General features: G+C 45.2%; 2 protein-coding genes across 3 annotated transcripts in view; both read right to left on the minus strand.

Annotated features, from left to right (window-relative positions):
- Window positions 1–1,971: 1,971 nt before the first annotated feature.
- On the minus strand, window positions 1,972–5,635 carry LOC144486364 (uncharacterized). 2 transcript variants are annotated; one of them, XM_078204397.1, is made up of 2 exons: window positions 5,520–5,635; window positions 1,972–3,716 (listed from the first exon to the last, which is right to left on the minus strand). In XM_078204397.1, exon 2 carries the CDS (start codon window positions 3,271–3,273, stop codon window positions 2,410–2,412), a length of 864 nt encoding a protein of 287 aa, XP_078060523.1. In that variant the 5' UTR covers window positions 3,274–3,716; window positions 5,520–5,635; the 3' UTR covers window positions 1,972–2,409. The 2 variants fall into 2 exon arrangements, with proteins under 2 accessions (XP_078060523.1, XP_078060524.1); XM_078204398.1 differs by having other exon boundaries at window positions 2,030–3,705; window positions 5,518–5,555.
- Window positions 5,636–13,364: 7,729 nt separating this feature from the next.
- Window positions 13,365–16,750, minus strand: part of LOC144486355 (uncharacterized) — a 155,819-nt gene continuing 152,433 nt past the window's right edge. Inside the window, exon 8 of the mRNA XM_078204386.1 lies at window positions 13,365–15,334. Coding sequence (XP_078060512.1) covers window positions 14,585–15,334 — 750 coding nt within the window. The 3' untranslated portion in view covers window positions 13,365–14,584. The remainder of the gene's footprint in view (window positions 15,335–16,750) is intronic.

A 16,750-nucleotide genomic window follows, 5' to 3' on the forward strand; every position in this document is an offset into this window, starting at 1 on the left:
ACAACACCAGGTTAAAGTCCAACAGGTTTATTTGGTAGCAAATACCATATAATACCATAATTATGGTATTTGCTACCAAATAAACCTGTTGGACTTTAACCTGTGAGACTTCTAACCGTGTTCACCCCAGTCCAACGCTGGCATCTCCACATCATCCCCTCCTGTCCACCAGAGGTCGCTGTAGGCCTCCCAGCTGCTGCTCCTCCCAATGTCACCTCTTGCCCACTCCAGCCCCTCCAGTACACCTCACTGGAGCCCCAGGCCATTCTTGCCATCCTGCCAGGTCTCGGGTACTGAGGCCAACAGTAAAGTTTATTTATGAGTCACAATAAGGTTTACATTAACACTGTAATGAAGTTACTGTGAAAATCCCCCAGTCGCCACACTGCGGCACCTGTTCGGGTAACACTGAGGGAGAATTCAGCTTGGCCAATGCACCCTAACCAGCACATCTTTCGGACTGTGGGAGGAAACCGGAGCACCCGGAGGAAATCCACAGACACGTGGAAAATGTGCAAACTCCACGCAGTGACCCAAGCCAGGAATCAAATCCAAATCCCTGGCGCTGTGAGGCAGCAGTGCTAACCACTGTGCCACTGTACCACCCAGTGCTCTAAGGTTAAGTTTCTTCTTCAAACCTAAGACGATTCAGTGTCACATCAGGACAGGGGAAAAGGAGACCATTGGCTTCAGATGGATAATGGTAAAAGTGAATATCCCAATGTATTCACTTTATTCCTTCAAGCTGAGGTTTACAAAGTGAAAATTCCACTGTTTACAGCAGTGACTAAATAAGCAATGACACTCATCCTATATTTAAATTAGTCTGGAATACACCTCAATTTCACACAGGTTAACAGTTTTCAAGCATTTGGAACCCCAAATGTCTGCTGATGTGTCATCCAGAGCTGTTTCCCTGGCAGTTTGTGTCAGTAGCAGGCTGCCGTTACCATCCACTCTTGGGCAGGGTGAGGAGACAGCTCCGACACCAACCTCAGCTGGAATGGGAATTGAACCATACATTAGTTCATCCATACATTGATGAACCATACATTAGAACCATACATTAGTTATGGGGCGGCACGGTAGCACAGTGGTTAGCACTGCTGCTTCACAGCTCCAGGTACCTGGGTTCAAATCCCGGCTCGGGTCGCTGTCTGTGTAGAGTTTGCACATTCTCCCTGTGTCTGCGTGGGTTTCCTCCGGGTGCTCCAATTTCCTCCCACAGTCCAAAGATGTGCGGGCTAGGTTGATTGGCCATTCTAAATTGCCCCTTAGTGTCCCGGGATGCATAGGTTAGAGGGGTGAGTGGGTAAATATGTAGGGATATGTGGATAGGGCCAGGGTGGGATTGTGGTTGGTGCAGACTCGATGGGCCGAATGGCCTCTTTCTGCACTGTAGGATTCTATGATTCTATTAGTCCGCATGGCCAGCAATGCTGCAGGAATTGCAAAGGGGCTGCACAGAGGCCCAGAATTAGAAGAGGGGGTTGTGAAGATGGAGGAAGCGTCTGCAAGACATGAGGACATTTTGGATTATCTCAAAATTACAGAATGTGGGAGACCAGTCAGGAATGTGTTGAAATTGTCAAGTCTGGCAGTAATGTGTGGATGTGGGATTCAGCAGCAGATGAAGGGCTGCACGGTGGAACAGTGGTTAGCACTGCTGCCTGACAGCAGTGGGTTTCTGTGTACGTTCTCCCTGTGTCTGAGTTTCCTCTGGGTGCTTCCGTTTCCTCCTACATTCCAAAGATGTGCAGGTTAGGTGGATTGGCCATGTTAAATTATCCGTTAGCGTCCAAAGATGTGTAGGTTAGGGGGGGTTAGCAGGGTAAATGCACAAGGGTACAGGGCCCATCGAGTCTGCAACAGAGCATCTTACCCAGGCCCTATCCCCGTAGCCCCACATATTTATCCCGCTATTCCACTGTGTTACTGATTCATTACAATAGGGACCAGAGTCTGAGGTTATAAATGGGTGAGTTTACTCCAATAGTAATTCTTTCGACATCTGACAAGTTTACAGCTATTAACATCCTGCCTATCAAATAGCTCCAGCCGACATATGAGAGGACCAACATTCAGAGCTTTCAAATCCTTATCCTGAAGTTACAAAACAGACTTTAGTCATCGGCCTGCTGATACATCGGCACATTCACACAGGGGTGGATTGGACTGTCATCTGTTTATTGTTCATCTTTAGTTCAATACAGTTTCTGAGTGATTTAAATTTAAAACAAGGTCTGCAGGTGTGAAGATTTATTGACACATGAATGAGAGATGCTGTGGGGTATTCTACAAGTCTAACAGGGCTGATTTACATCAGATAAACTCCAACTATCAGTATAAACATTATTTAGTTGGGATGTAATTAACAGCAGCAATAACAGCAGAATCACACCCCTGTGATCACTGGTGAACTCGCTGGTGTCTCACCAGGTTGTATGACTGGGTGAATCTCTTTCCACACTTTGAACAAGTGAATGGCTTCTCCTCACTGTGAACTTGTTGGTGACTCAGCAGAATGGATGACCGGGTGAATCCTTTCCCACACTCAGTGCAGGTGAACGATCTCTCCTCAGAGTGATTTCGCTGGTGTGCAAGCAGAAGTTTTCTGCTTTCAAAGCTCTTCTCACAGTCAGAACATCTGAACGGTCTCTCATTTGTGTGAACAAGTTGGTGTGAAGTGAGAGAGGATAAACAAGTGAATCTCTTCCCACACACAGGGCAGGTGAATGGCCTCTCCCCAGTGTGAATTCGCTGGTGTACAGTGAGGTCGCCTGATTGCCTGAAGCCAGTCCCGCAGTGAGAACACATGAATGGTCTCTCGTCAGAGTGAACACGTTGATGGTGACGCAGTTCCTCAGAACTTTTATAGCCCTTCCTGCAGTCTGGACATTTAAACCGTCTCTCTTCACTGTGAACTCGTTGGTGTTTCTGCAGGTTGGATGATCGGTTAAATCCCTTCCCACATTCAGAGCAGGTGAATGGCCTCTCTCCAGTGTGAATGCGCTCATGTGCCACAAGGTGGAATGATGTCCTGAACCCTTTCTGGCAGTGGGAGCAGCTGAACGGTGTGGAACCGGTGTGAATGTACTGGTGCTCCTGCAGTGTGCGTGGAGTTTTAAAACTCTTTCCACACTCAGTGCATTTAACCTCTCTCCTGACGGTGTGAACTCGCTGGTGTCTCTGCAGGGCAGAGAAATCTGTGAATCCCTTCCCACACACGGAGCAGTTGAATGGCCTCTCCCCTGTGTGAGTGTGCCAATGCATCAGCAGGGCTGATGACTGAGTAAATCCTTTTCCACATTCGGAGCAGGTGAACTGCCTCTCCCTGCTGTGAATGCGCTGGTGAATCAACAGGCCAGCTGACTGAGTGAATCCCTTCCCACACACAGGGCAGCTAAAAGGTCTCTCTCCACTGTGAGTGCGTCGGTGATTTTCCAGGTCAACTGGGTAATTGAATCCTTTCCCACAGTCTCCACATTTATACGGCCTCTCCCTGATGTGACTGCGCTTGTGTCTTGACAGGCCAGACGATCGTTTGAAGCCTTGTCCACACACATGTGTATGGTTTCTCCCCACTGTGAATGGTGCTTTTTTCTTCCATGTTTAATGGCCGATGATATTTAGATCCTGATGAATCGAGGCACTCTGTCAGATCTTGATGTGATCCTTGATATTCAATTGTCTGTAATTCCTCACCTTCTAATCCCCTGAAAAATGAATTGAAAACAGAAAGAGGGAAACATAAGAGACAAGCCATTATAACACAAAGGCAAGATGTGAAATTGAGCTGAATGAATCTGGTAAATTGTGGGATTGGGAATAGGAAAAAGGATATGAAAGCTGCTGGATTGTCATAAAGCTTCAAACTGTTCACCAATGCACTGAGGGACAGGAACCCTTCACCCTTCAGAGCCCACAACAAAAATCCAGCCTTTATGTGTGAAGAGGGAGAGGTCAGGGAGGAGGGTGATGGAAAGAGATTTTATACATCAGCAACTCAACCAGCATTTTGGCAGAATCTCCCAAACCCACAATCTTTCCCACCTGGAAGTACCAGAGCAGCTGGGACATGGGAAAACCACACAACTCCCTGACTTAGACAAATATCACTATCCCTTCAGTGTGACTGGGTTAAAATCCTAATACTGTTGCATTGTGGGAGCACCTTTACTATATGGACTGCAGAGGTTTAAGAAAAAGGCCAACTATCACCATCACAAAGGATAACTGGTGATTGGTAACATATCACTGTCAGTGCAGGATAGTAATTCAGGACAGATACCTGAGCCTTGTCAGTAATGTCCACATAGAATCATAGAAACCCTACAGTACAGAAAGAGGCCATTCGGCCCATCGAGTCTACACCGACCACAATCCCACCCAGGCCCTACCCTCATATTCCACCCGCTAATCTACGCATCCCAGGACACTAAGGGGCAAATTTAGCATGGCCAATCAACCTAACCCGCGCATCTTTGGACTGTGGGAGGAAACCGGAGCACCCGGAGGAAACCCACGCAGACACGAGGAGAATATGCAAACTCCACACAGACAGTGACCCAAGCTGGGAATCGAACCCATGTCCCTGGAGCTGTGAAGCAGCAGTGCTAACCACTGTGCTACCGTGCCGCCGCACATCCTAAGAAGTTTTTTTTTGCAAATCTATATGAAACTTGCAATGAAACAAAACCCACGACCACTACAATCTACAAGGACAGTGGACAGATGGGAAACCACCATTTGGAATTCCCCCTCCAAGCCACTCACCATCTTGATTTGGAAATATGTCACTTTCCTTCACTGTCATTGGATCAAAATCTTGGAATTCCCTCCCTAACGTCACTGTGGGTTTACCTACCACATGGATTGCAGCGATTCAAGAAGGCAGCTTACCAACAACTTTTCAAGGGCAATTAGGGATGGGAAATAAGTGCTGGTCTAATCAATGACACCCACCACCATTGAATGGTTTTGAGAAATGACCTGGAATATCCATGAGAATACAATTCTGACAATTACTTAGTGAAATACTTCACTCAGTCACACCATTTTCTGAGTTTACATTTGACTGGAGCTCTTGGATTCCGCTGTAATTGCTGCTGCTTGTGGAAGACTTTGGGACATTTACAATTCTCCACCTATTACCACTCCCTTTCTTTCTGATGGATAATGAAAGATCTATGCATAGATTTCAGTATAACTTGGTTCCTCTTTTAATTAATTTATCGAACCCGCCCCCGTCCCCCAATCTACACACAATAGTAAAAACATCACGAGCTACTAATAATGACTTTTAATGGCAGAGTCCTGACCCAGCATTCCCCGCGGTGCTGAATGTCCCCTATTCACACCAGAGGCAGGCACCGCACAGGCGCATTAACCCCCCCATATTGGAGCGTGCGCACTGTCAGTAATGGCGATGGGGTTGGGCTGTTTTTGCCTCTTTGCAGCGGGGAAGGAAGAGAAAACTCTGATGGAGCGGGCTCTGGATAGGGAAAGTTTCTAAACACCTGGTGAATGCCTCAAACCGCGATTGAGACTCTGCCGCTCCCGTGTTTGCAGCTCCGGATCTTTTCCCCTCCGAGGCCCAAGTCCAGGCTGACGGCCGCCATCTTGGTTCAACGAGGAGCGCATGCGGCTGGGTATTCTTGACGCAACAGTATGGGGGCGGGGCTAAGGTTATTCTCTTCCCACCGGGTCCTAGTGTCCGATACAGCCACAAGGAACTAAGATTTTTCAACATTTTCACCCAGTCTCAAGCTGCAGCTGATGTTTTGCAGCCGGGAGGAGTCCATGAGCCATGTTTATATTCATTGTGAGAGGTTGCAGACCTTGAAGGAGTTGCTTCTCCACTTTTAATTACACTTCTGGTTTGCCCCACACTCCAATTCTGCTCAGTGTGGAGTAGGCTGGGGAGGTCAGAGGATCTTTTCCTGGACCTGCTCTTGGGGCTGGTTAAAACAGTAATTTGTAGATCGGCAGGGGGTAACTTGGCTGTCGGCTGCTCTTCCGTGGTCTTGTCCATGCTCGAATGGTCCTGGAGAGGGAGTGTGTGGTGTCGACTGGAACACTCGATACCTTCCACAACTCAGGGTACAATGTCTCATAGACACTGGAAACAAAGTTCTGGTTCAGTTGAAATGGAAGTTTGATTGGACCACAAGATTGGGGAAACAAAAGAGAAAAGAATATTCCATGGAAACTAGAAATGCTTGTTCTGAATTTTTATCCTGTACTGACAGTGATACTGACTCTGCCAATGTCTTTTACAAGGCACACAGATGGGAAACTGAAACCAAACATCACATCAAAATCTGAAAAAGTCACTCCATTCATCAGAACCTGAATATCATCGACTTTTAAATTGGAAGAAGAAATGTTTGTTTGTTCTGATGGTGGGGAAAGATTTCAAACATCAGTGTGACTGGAAAAGCACCGAGACGAACATACACCCAAGTTCCAGTGAGCTGACTGTGGAAACAGCTTTAACCAGTTACACAGCCTGAAAAAACATCACACTATTCACAGCAGAGAGCCAAAGGATGGGAAGACCTAGGATCAGAATTAAGCCATTGGGCCCATTGAGTCTGCTCCACTATTCAATGAGATCATGGTTGATCTGATATAATCCTCAACTCCACTTTCCTGCCTCATCCCCATGACCCTTGATTCCCTTACTGAGAAAGAATACACAAGTTCTTTGTGTGGACAAGGCTTGAACAGATCATTTAACCAAGAGAGACACAAGGGTACTGGCACCATGGAGAAACCATGGAACAAAGAACAAAGAAAACTACAGCACAGGAACAGGCCCTTCGGCCCTCCAAGCCTGCATCGACCATGCTGCCCAACTAAACTAAAACCCCCTACCCTTCCCGGGACCATATCCCTCTATTCCCATCCTATTCATGTATTTGTCCAGATGCCCCTTAAAACTCACTATCATATCTGCTTTCACTACCTCCCCTGGCATCGAGTTCCAGGCATCCACCACCCTCTGTGTAAAAAAACTTTAAAATGTGGTGACTGTGGGAAGGGATTCAATTATCCATCTCTGCTGGAAATGCATCGCCGCGGTCACATTGGGGAGAGACCATTCACCTGCTCCGTGTGCAGGAAGGGATTCATTCAATCATCCCACCTGCTGACCCACCAGCAAGTTCACATTGAAGAGAGGCGTTGACAGTGATAACAATTCTAAAAGCTCTGAGGACCTGTGAAGCACCAGGTCATTCACATTGTGAGACAGTTCAGTTGCTCGCATTGTGGGAAGCTATTTAAACAATCACAGAACCTCACTGAACACGAACACACTCACACTGGGGAGAGGCCATTCACCTGCTCTGTGTGAGGGAACGGATTCACATGATCATCCCACCTCACTACACACCGACTGGTTCACATTGATAACAGACCTTTCAAATGTACGGAATTTGAGAAGCATTATAAAACCACAAGTGATCTGCTGATACACCAGTGAGTTTACAATGAGGAGAGGCCATTCAGATGTACAGTGTGTGGGAAGGAATTCACTCTGTTATCCAGCCTCCAGAAACACCGCGCGTTCACATTGGGGAGAGGTCGTTCACCTGTTCCTTGTGTGGAAAAAGATTCATTTATTTAACCAGCCTCAGATCACACCAACTTGTTCACTTGGATAAGAAACCTTTCAGATGTTCTGAATGTGGGAAGAGATTTAAGACCTCAAGTATTCTGCTGAGACACCAGCAAGTTCACTCCGGGGAGAGACCGTTCACCTGCTCTGACTGTGGAAAGGGATTCACTCGCTCATCCAACCTGCAAACACACCAGCACATTCACACCAGGGAGAAACTGTTCACTTGCTCTGAATACGGGAAGGGATTTTCTCACTCATCCCACCTGCTGAGACACCAACACACTCACAATGTAGAGAGACCGTTCACCTTCTCTGAGTGTGAAATGGATTCACTCAGTCAACCCATCATCTTACCCGCCAGAAAGTTGACAAGTGTCTGCAGGGATTAGATTCTGCTGTTATTGCTGCTGTTAATCACATCCAGGACTGAACCTGAACATCGCTATAACTGGGCTGGAGATTAATACTCTGGATAAATGTCAGATGAACTAATATTGTTTCAGACACAAAGCGGGGACCTTCATTTCTTCAGGATCATATCATAGAAATCCTACAGTGCAGAAGGAGGCCATTCGGCCCATCGAGTCTGCACCGACCACAATCCCACCCAGGCCTTACCCCCGCATATTTACCTGCTAATCCCTCTAACCTACGCATCTCAGGACTCTAAGGGGCAATTTTTAACCTGGCCAATCAACCTAACCCGCACATCTTTGGACTGTGGGAGGAAACCGGAGCACCCGGAGGAAACCCACGCAGACAAGAGGAGAATGTGCAAACTCCACACAGACAGTGACCCGAGCCGGGAATCGAACCCGGGACACTGGAGCTGTGAAGCAGCAGTGCTAACCACTGTGCTACCGTGCCGGATAAGAACAGATTAATCAGTGTCTTGTTACCAATTGCTGCTTTTTTGTGGCCTTTGTCTTTTCTAACTCTCAATTATTTCAGTTCTCATACCTTCAGTTACTCTCATGGACAAGTCCCAGCTCCCATCCCTTCCAGAGTGTCTTTCCTGGTCTCGGAATCCAAAGAACATATCAATAACATATCTGTGATCACGAAAGACAAAACAGTTAAATGCACTGATCCGCTTGTTTCCCCAGTCATTGAAGATGCGGATATCTGTGGAGCTTTCTCTCTCTCTGATTTGTTTAATTGTCCCCCACCATTCACGGGTGGATGTGGGGGGACTGCAGCTCTGATCTGATCCGTTGTTTGTAGATTGTTTGGTCCTTGCCTAGAACATGCTGCTTCTGTTGTTTAATGTGCTTATAGTAAAGTGTTACCAGTCACTGGATTGGAATCTCAGCTTTAGGGTGCCTGGTGCTGCTCCTGACATGTCGTCCTATACTCCATGTTGAACCAGGATGGTCCCTTGGCTTGATGGTAATGGTAGAGTGAGGGATGTGCCGGGCCATGAGTTTACAGATTGTGGTTGAATATTGTGATGCTGATGACCCACAGCACCTCATGGATGTGCAATTTTGATCTTTGTCTATTCTGAATCTATCCCGTGCCACACGAGATGATGGAGGGTATCAGATCACAAGAATTAGGAGCAGGTGTCGGCCATTTGGCCCCTCAAACTTTCTCCACAATTCAATAAGAATCATGGCTGACCTGACTGTGGCCTTCACTCCACTTTCCTGCTGCTCCATAATCCTTGACTCCTTGTTGATTAATACTCTGTCTAACTCAGCCTTGAATATGTTCAATGAACCACAGTCTCCATTGCTCTCTGGGGAAGAAAATGCCACAGACTAATGACCCCCAGAGAAGAAATTTCCCCTGATATCTGCCTGAAATGGGAGAGCCCTTATCTTTAAAGTGTGACTCCTGCTTCGAGATTCCTCACAAAAACAAAACATTCTCTCGGCATCCACCCTGACAAGATCCCTCAGAATCTCATGTTTCAGTCAGGTCACCTCTCATTCTTCTAAATTCCATTGAGTATAGACCCAACTTGCTCAACTTTCCCCAGAAGACAAACTCCTTCATCCAAGCAATCAGTCCAGTGAATCTCCCCTGAACTGTCTCCAATGCACCCGTATCACTGTTCAAGCAAGGAGACCAAATCTGTACACAGTACTCTCGGTGCAGTTTCACCAATTCTTTCTATGATTGTAGCAAGACTTTATTACTTTTATATTCCATCTCCCTTACAGAAAACCTTCCTAATTACTTGCTGTTCCTGCTTGTTACTTTTCTGTGATTCTTTTAGAAGTTCACTCAGATCCCTCAGTCCTGCAGCATTCTACACTCTATTTAGATTATATTGTTTTTTCCTATTCTTCCTGCTAAAGTCAAAATCCTTATATTTTCCCATATCATACTCCGTCTGCTAAGATTTTTCCTACTCACTTACCTATTTATATACCTTTGCAGATTCTTTGTATCCTCCTCACAACGTACTTTCCTATCTATCTCCGTGCCAACCTGTTGCTTGACTGGACTGCGAGAGACTGTAGGAAAGGTCAGTTTGTAGTTTAGTTATGTGTAATGATCAAATAATTGAATTATATTAATCATTTAACCTGATGTGATATTCAGCTTAATTGTAATCAGTGTAAGATATGAGAATCTTGTGACTGGCTCTTTGTCTGTAGCTGCATCCTTATTTGACAAGTGAAATACATCACATGCCCTTGGATGGTGCAGTTACACTTTTTATTGTTTAATTACAGAGCAAGTGCTGTGAAACCCATCAAGTCTTGGTGAGTTAAGGTCTGGAGCCATTAGCTCCCCAGCCATTGACAACTGACTATTTGAGTTAGAGGCCTTGTTACATCGAAACATACATAGAAACTCGAAGCAGGAGTAGACCATTCAGCCCTTCGAGCCTGCTCCACCGTTTATTATGATCATGGCTGATCATCACATTCAATATCCCACCCCCAAATATTCCTTTAGGCCCAAGAGCTATATCTAATTCCTTCTTCAAATCACAAAACATTTTAGCCTCAATTATTTTCTGTGGTAGTGAATTCAACAGATGCACCACCCTCTGGGTGAAGAAATTTCTCAACTCAGTCCTAAAAGGTTTACCCCTTATCCTCAAACTATGACCCCTAATTCTGGACCCCCCACCATTGGGAACATTCTTTCTGAATCTACCCTGTTTAACCCTATTAGATTTTTATAAGTTTCTATGAGATCCCCTGTCAATAAACCATCACACCTGCAATACTTTGTTTTAAATTTATATCATTTAGAAACTCTGCTGAAATAAAGATGAACAATAAACAGATCACAGTCCAATGCTGCAGCTCTACATTGACAGGAGAAAGTCTGTTCTGTAACTCCAGGATCAGACAGTGGAAGCTCTGAATGTTGGTAATCACAGGCAGGCTTGAGCTGTTTGATAGATGAGTTGTTCATAGCTGTTAACTTGCAGATATTGAAGGAATTACTCTGAAAGTAAACTCGATAATTTATAAGCTCAGACTCTGCTCCTTGCTGTAATGAATACTCAGCATCCATTCGTGCTAATTTACAGTGAATCACTGAGTATCCTGGGATCTTTGTTACTTGTTTTGTGAAATATCTCTCCCTATTAGTGTTGAACTGCTGGATAACTCTGATTGCATTTAGACATGTCTAGAAAGGGTCTGTGTGCCCAGATTTAACTACAATTTGTAACCAATAAACAATGTTTATATTCTGACTTGTAGATTGGTGTCTTGGTGATTTGTGAAGAAAGATTTAATTCACTCACTCAGCAGTTTGAGGGGAACCAGACTGAGGTTTAGAACATAGAACAGTACAGCACAGAACAGGCCCTTCGGCCCACGATGTTGTGCCGAGCTTTAATGTCATAAGAAATAGGAGCAGGAAGAGGCCATTCAGCCCTTTGAGTTTGCTCAGCTATTCACTGAGATCAAGGTTGATAATCTACCTCAACCCCACCTCCCGCACTGTCCCCATATCATAGAAACATAGAAATCATAGAAACCCTACTGTGTAGAAAGAGGCCATTCAGCCCATCGAGTCTACAGCGACCACAATCCCACCCAGGCCCTACCCCCATATCCCTACATATTTACCCGCTAATCCCTCTAACCTACGCATCTCAAGACACTAAGGGGCAATTTTAGCACAGCCAATCAACCTACTCTGCACATCTTTGGGCTGTGGGAGGAAACCGGAGCACCCGGAGGAAACCCACGCAGACACGAGGAGAATGTGAAAACTCCACACAGACAGTGACCCAAGCCGGGAATCGAACCCAGGTCCCTGGAGCTGTGAAGCAGTGCTACCGTGCCGCCCCATATCGCTTAACTTATCTTTATACCCAAATATTTATCAATCTTTGTCTTAATTGCACCCAATGCCGAGCATCCACTGCTCCCTGGGGTAGAGAATTCTAGAAATTCACAACTGAGTGAAGAATTTTCTCCTCAATTCAATCTAAATGATTGACCCCTTATTTTGAGACTGTGACCCAGTGTTCCAGGTTCCGCAGTCAGGGGAAACATTTTCACACCATCGAACCTCTCAGGCCCATGAAGAATCATATACTCTGATCAGATCATCTCTCATTGTTCTCACCACCATTAATTTGATCCTAGTCTGATTTTATCGGTAAAAGCAAAATACTGTGGATGCTGGAATCTGAAACAAAAATAGAAAATGCTGGAAAATTTCAGCAGATCTGACAGCGTCTGTGGGGAGTGAATAGAGCCAACATGTCGAGTCTGGATGACTGTCTGTCAGAGCTGACGAAGGGTCATCCAGACTTGAAACGTTGGCTCTATTCTCTCTCCACAGATGCTATCAGACCTGCTGAGAGTTTCCAGCATTTTCTGTTTTTGATTTTATAAGTACCCTGTTACCAAGTCCCAAACAATAAGATTTCTAATATTTCACCTACAACCGATGTTAACTGGTCTATATTCCCCATTTTCTCTTCTACTTTCTGGACTAGTTAATGTTTGCTGACTTCTGACCCTTGGGAACTGTTCTAGGGTTTAAGGAATTCTGGAAGATCAAACTAATGCATCCACTATTTCTGAAGCTCCCTCTTTTAAATCCCCAAGATGCAGGTTGTCTGGTCCAGGGAATTTGTCACCATTTAGTCCCATTAATTTCTCCAGTCTCTATTTCTATAAGACCCTCATTCTTATTGGACAAGGGACTGTGTAACCGGTCTCCAAAGCCACCACAGCTTTGGACTTGTGCAGCTCCCACCATTGATCGATCAAACCCATTTTGATGGGAATTAAATGGCTAGTTTCATTTTTTTAAACTTTTATTCACATTGCACTTGTCAGAAAGGATCATTTAATTAACAACTTTTCTGTAAAGTTCCATAAAATGAGGTTGGAACATGTCTGTCTAGTTTTTCATTATTATTGACATTTTATGAACAGCATTACAACTCAAAACGATATTGTATTGGTGACTAATGTTTAAAAATGGCTCTTCCTTGTAGTAAAGTTCCCGCCCCCTTGCACTAACCCCTTGGTTCCCCATTATTAGAATTTTTCTTTTGTCTTCTACCATGAAGACAGATGGATACAAAGTATTTGTTGCATTTCTCTGCCATTTCCTTGTTCCCCATTATATTTTGCCTTTTATCTGCCTCTCATAGAGAATGTTTACTTTCACTCGCTTCTTCCTATCCACATATCTACAGAAACATTTAAAAATCTACTTTCTAAACTCTTACTGGTCTGCACCCAAAAAGGGAATTGAGCTCAGAAGCGATTTTAAAACAGTTTATTGAGAAGCAACAGTTAAAACAAGATGTGTGAGTTAAATAGATAGGAAAAGCACCTGACCTGTGACAGGTGAGAGAGGTTTACAGATCCCAGAGGACAAGCAGACGGATGAAGCCAAGTGAATGTTGATGTCCATAACTGGTGCCTATGGAAGGTTCACTTCAATGAGCCTGATTGTGGGTGTTGGGGAGAAGCCAGTCAATTTGAAATCTCCTTGCTCTTGAGGGCCTGTTTTAACCTTTACATGTAGTTAGTTACTATAAGAGCCAATGGTATCAGGATTAAAAATGTCTTGCTTCAGGGCCTGTGCGAGAGACAGGTCCTTGGCAGGGAGAAAGGCTTGTCCTGTGTTTGTCAGCCAGCAAGCTTTCTTCAGAAGACAGAGGGAAAGCTCTTTCTATAATATTCCATCAGTATCCAAAGATTTTATAAGGCTATTAGATGGTGATTTCTCACAATCTGTTACTTGGATTTGACTTTTCTCCATTCCTGTGCTGAGGGGATTTCTGTACCAGACGGGATGGGTGACATTTGGGAACTCTCGATTCTCCACCAATTCCCAAACCCCTTCTTTCTGGGGGATACTGGAGGTGTCACTGTGTGTAGGTCAGTAAGAATTCTCAGCAAGGATTAATCAGCACTTTCTAATTGGAGATGTTCATCAGTGGAACCTCTCAGACACTGAATTGTAGAATTCGGGCCAAAGATCAATAGGACGGCACAGTGGTTCGCACTGCTGCCTCACAGCGCCAGGACCCGGGTTCGATTCCTGATTTAGGTCACTATCTGTGCGGACTCTGCACGTTCTCCCCGTGTCTGCATGGGTTTCCTCCAGGTGCTCTGGTTTCCTCACAGTTCGAAAGATGTGCTGGTTAGGTGCATTGGCCATGCTGAATTCTCCCTCAGTGTACCCGAACAGGCGACTAGTGTGGCGACTGGGGGATTTTCACAGTAACTTCATTGCAGTGTTAATGTAAGCCTGCTTGTGACACTAATAAATAAACTTAACTTGAACAATTTGAGATTGAAGTAAAAGTTCCGAATCTTGTTGTAAACTAATTTCAGATGGACCGCGGTAACTGCAGCCCCAGGAACACAATCACCTCTAGATCCAGAATATTAAACTCCAGCCCAGTTACCGGCTGTATTAACATCAGCAGAAACAAACTCCAGCTGTCAGAATGAAAGGGCCCGGTTGTCATTAACAGCAGCCATAACAGCAGAATCCAATCCCTCACTTGTGAACTCGCTGGTGTTTCAGCAGCTGAGATGAATCAATGAATCCCTTCCCACACTCGGAGCAGGTGAACGGCCTCTCCCCAGTGTGAACTCGTTCATGTCTCAGCAGTTGACATGAATCAGTGAATCCCTTCCCACACTCGGAGCAGGTGAATGGCCTCTCCCCAGTGTGAGCTCGCTGGTGGACAGTGAGACTGCCTGAGTGTCTGAAGCTCTTTCCACAGTCAGTGCAGCTGAATGGCCTCTCCCCAGTGTGAACTCGCTGGTGTTTCAGCAGGGTAGATGAAAGCCTAAAGCTCATTCCACAGTCAGTGCAGCTGAATGGTTTCTCCCCCGAGTGAACTCGCTGGTGTGCCACTAGGTTAGAGGAATTAATGAATCCCTTCCCACACACGGAGCAGGTGAATGGTCTCTCCCCAGTGTGAACCCGCCGGTGTAATGCTAGATTGTATGACTGAATGAATCTTTTCCCACACAGAGGGCAGCTGAACGGCCTCTCCCCAGTGTGAACACGCTGATGTAATGCTAGGTTGGATGACTGAGTGAAATCCTTCCCACACATGGAGCAGGTGAAGGGTCTCTCCCCAGTGTGGGTGCGTCGATGAGTTTCCAGTTTGGATGGGCAAGTGAATGCTTTCCCACAGTCCCCACATATCCACGGTTTCTCTGTGGTGTCGGTGTCATCATGTCTCTCCATGTTGATGATCAGTTGAAGCTTCGTCCACACACACAACACGTGTACAGTTTCTCCTCACTGTGAATGGTGATGTTTTTTCAGGCTGTGTAACTGGTTAAAACTCTTTCCACAGTCAGTTCACTGGAACACTCTCACTCGGGTGTGCGTGTGTCTCGGTGCTTTTCCAGTCACACTGATGTTTGAAATCTTTTCCCACAGACAAAACAAACAAACATTTCTCCTTCCACTTTCCAAGTACGATGATATCCAGGTCCTATGAATCGAGTGATTCTGTCAGATCTTCATGTGATGTCTGGTTTGAGATTCCCGTCTGCAATCCTCAACTTCTAATAGCTGTAAAAACCATCAATAAAAGTCATCACTGACAGTCCAGGATAGAAGTTCTGAACAGACAATTCTAGTTTCTCTGGAACTTTTTCCTCTCGAACCCCCAAAGTTGCAGATCCCCATCCCACACACTCTCCCTCCTCCCTGAACTGAAATCCAAATAAATTGACAGATAATTATTTCAGTTTCCTCTTAAAAAATGTGTACAACTAGAGATGGTATTTTTGATGATTCACTTCATTCATAACACGAGAAAACATTAATCTGAATCACCCTGACCCGATGAGTCAGAATAGCAGATGTTAACTTTGTGTCCAGAACTGACTGTTTCGAGATTTGATGAGAAATTGTGAAGGGGGTTTCTCTAAACCGCCCTCTCTAACTAAGTTAAACCTGGTTTCAGTCTCAGGGCCCATTCTGCTTTCTGGTTCTCTTCCTGCTGACTAATTAACCTCAATTAAATATCAAGAGTACTGAAGCCACTGTTTTCGGTCCCCCTTCCAAGTCTTGTTCCTTTGCAATCCACTCACTCCCTCTTCCTGGCAAATATCTGAAATTAAGCCGGTTTGTTCATAACCTCGGTGTCCCATTTGATCCCAAGTTTCTGGGACGACCTATTTCCACCTCGGTAACATCACATGACCTCAGCTCTACCTCAGTGCATCTGCTGCTCAAACCCTCATTCAGGCCATTGTTACCGCCAACCTCAACTATTCCATTGCACTTGATGTTTTACCTGTGGAAATGTGAAGTCATCCAAAAGTCTGCTACTCCTTTCCTAATTAACAGCAAGTCCCTGATCACCCCTGTCCTCCGTGACTTGCCTTGGCTCCCAGTCATGCAATACCTTGATTGTAAAATTCTCATCTTTGTTTTCAAATCGTTCCATGGCTTCAGCCCTCCTGATCTCTGTAATCTTCCCACAAACATCTGAGATATCAGTGCTGCTCTTGTACATTCCCTACTGTAATTGCTCCATGACTGGTGGTTGTGTCTTCAGTTCTTCAGCCCCAGGATCTGAATTCCCTTCCTACACCTCTCTGTCTCTACCTCACTTTCCTCCTTTAAGCCTCTCTTTAAAACTCACCTCTTTGTCCAAGTTTTTGGTTATCTGTCCTAATATCTCCTGATGTATCT

The sequence above is a fragment of the Mustelus asterias genome, unplaced genomic scaffold (genome assembly GCF_964213995.1).
Source record: "Mustelus asterias unplaced genomic scaffold, sMusAst1.hap1.1 HAP1_SCAFFOLD_322, whole genome shotgun sequence".
NCBI lineage: Eukaryota > Metazoa > Chordata > Chondrichthyes > Carcharhiniformes > Triakidae > Mustelus > Mustelus asterias.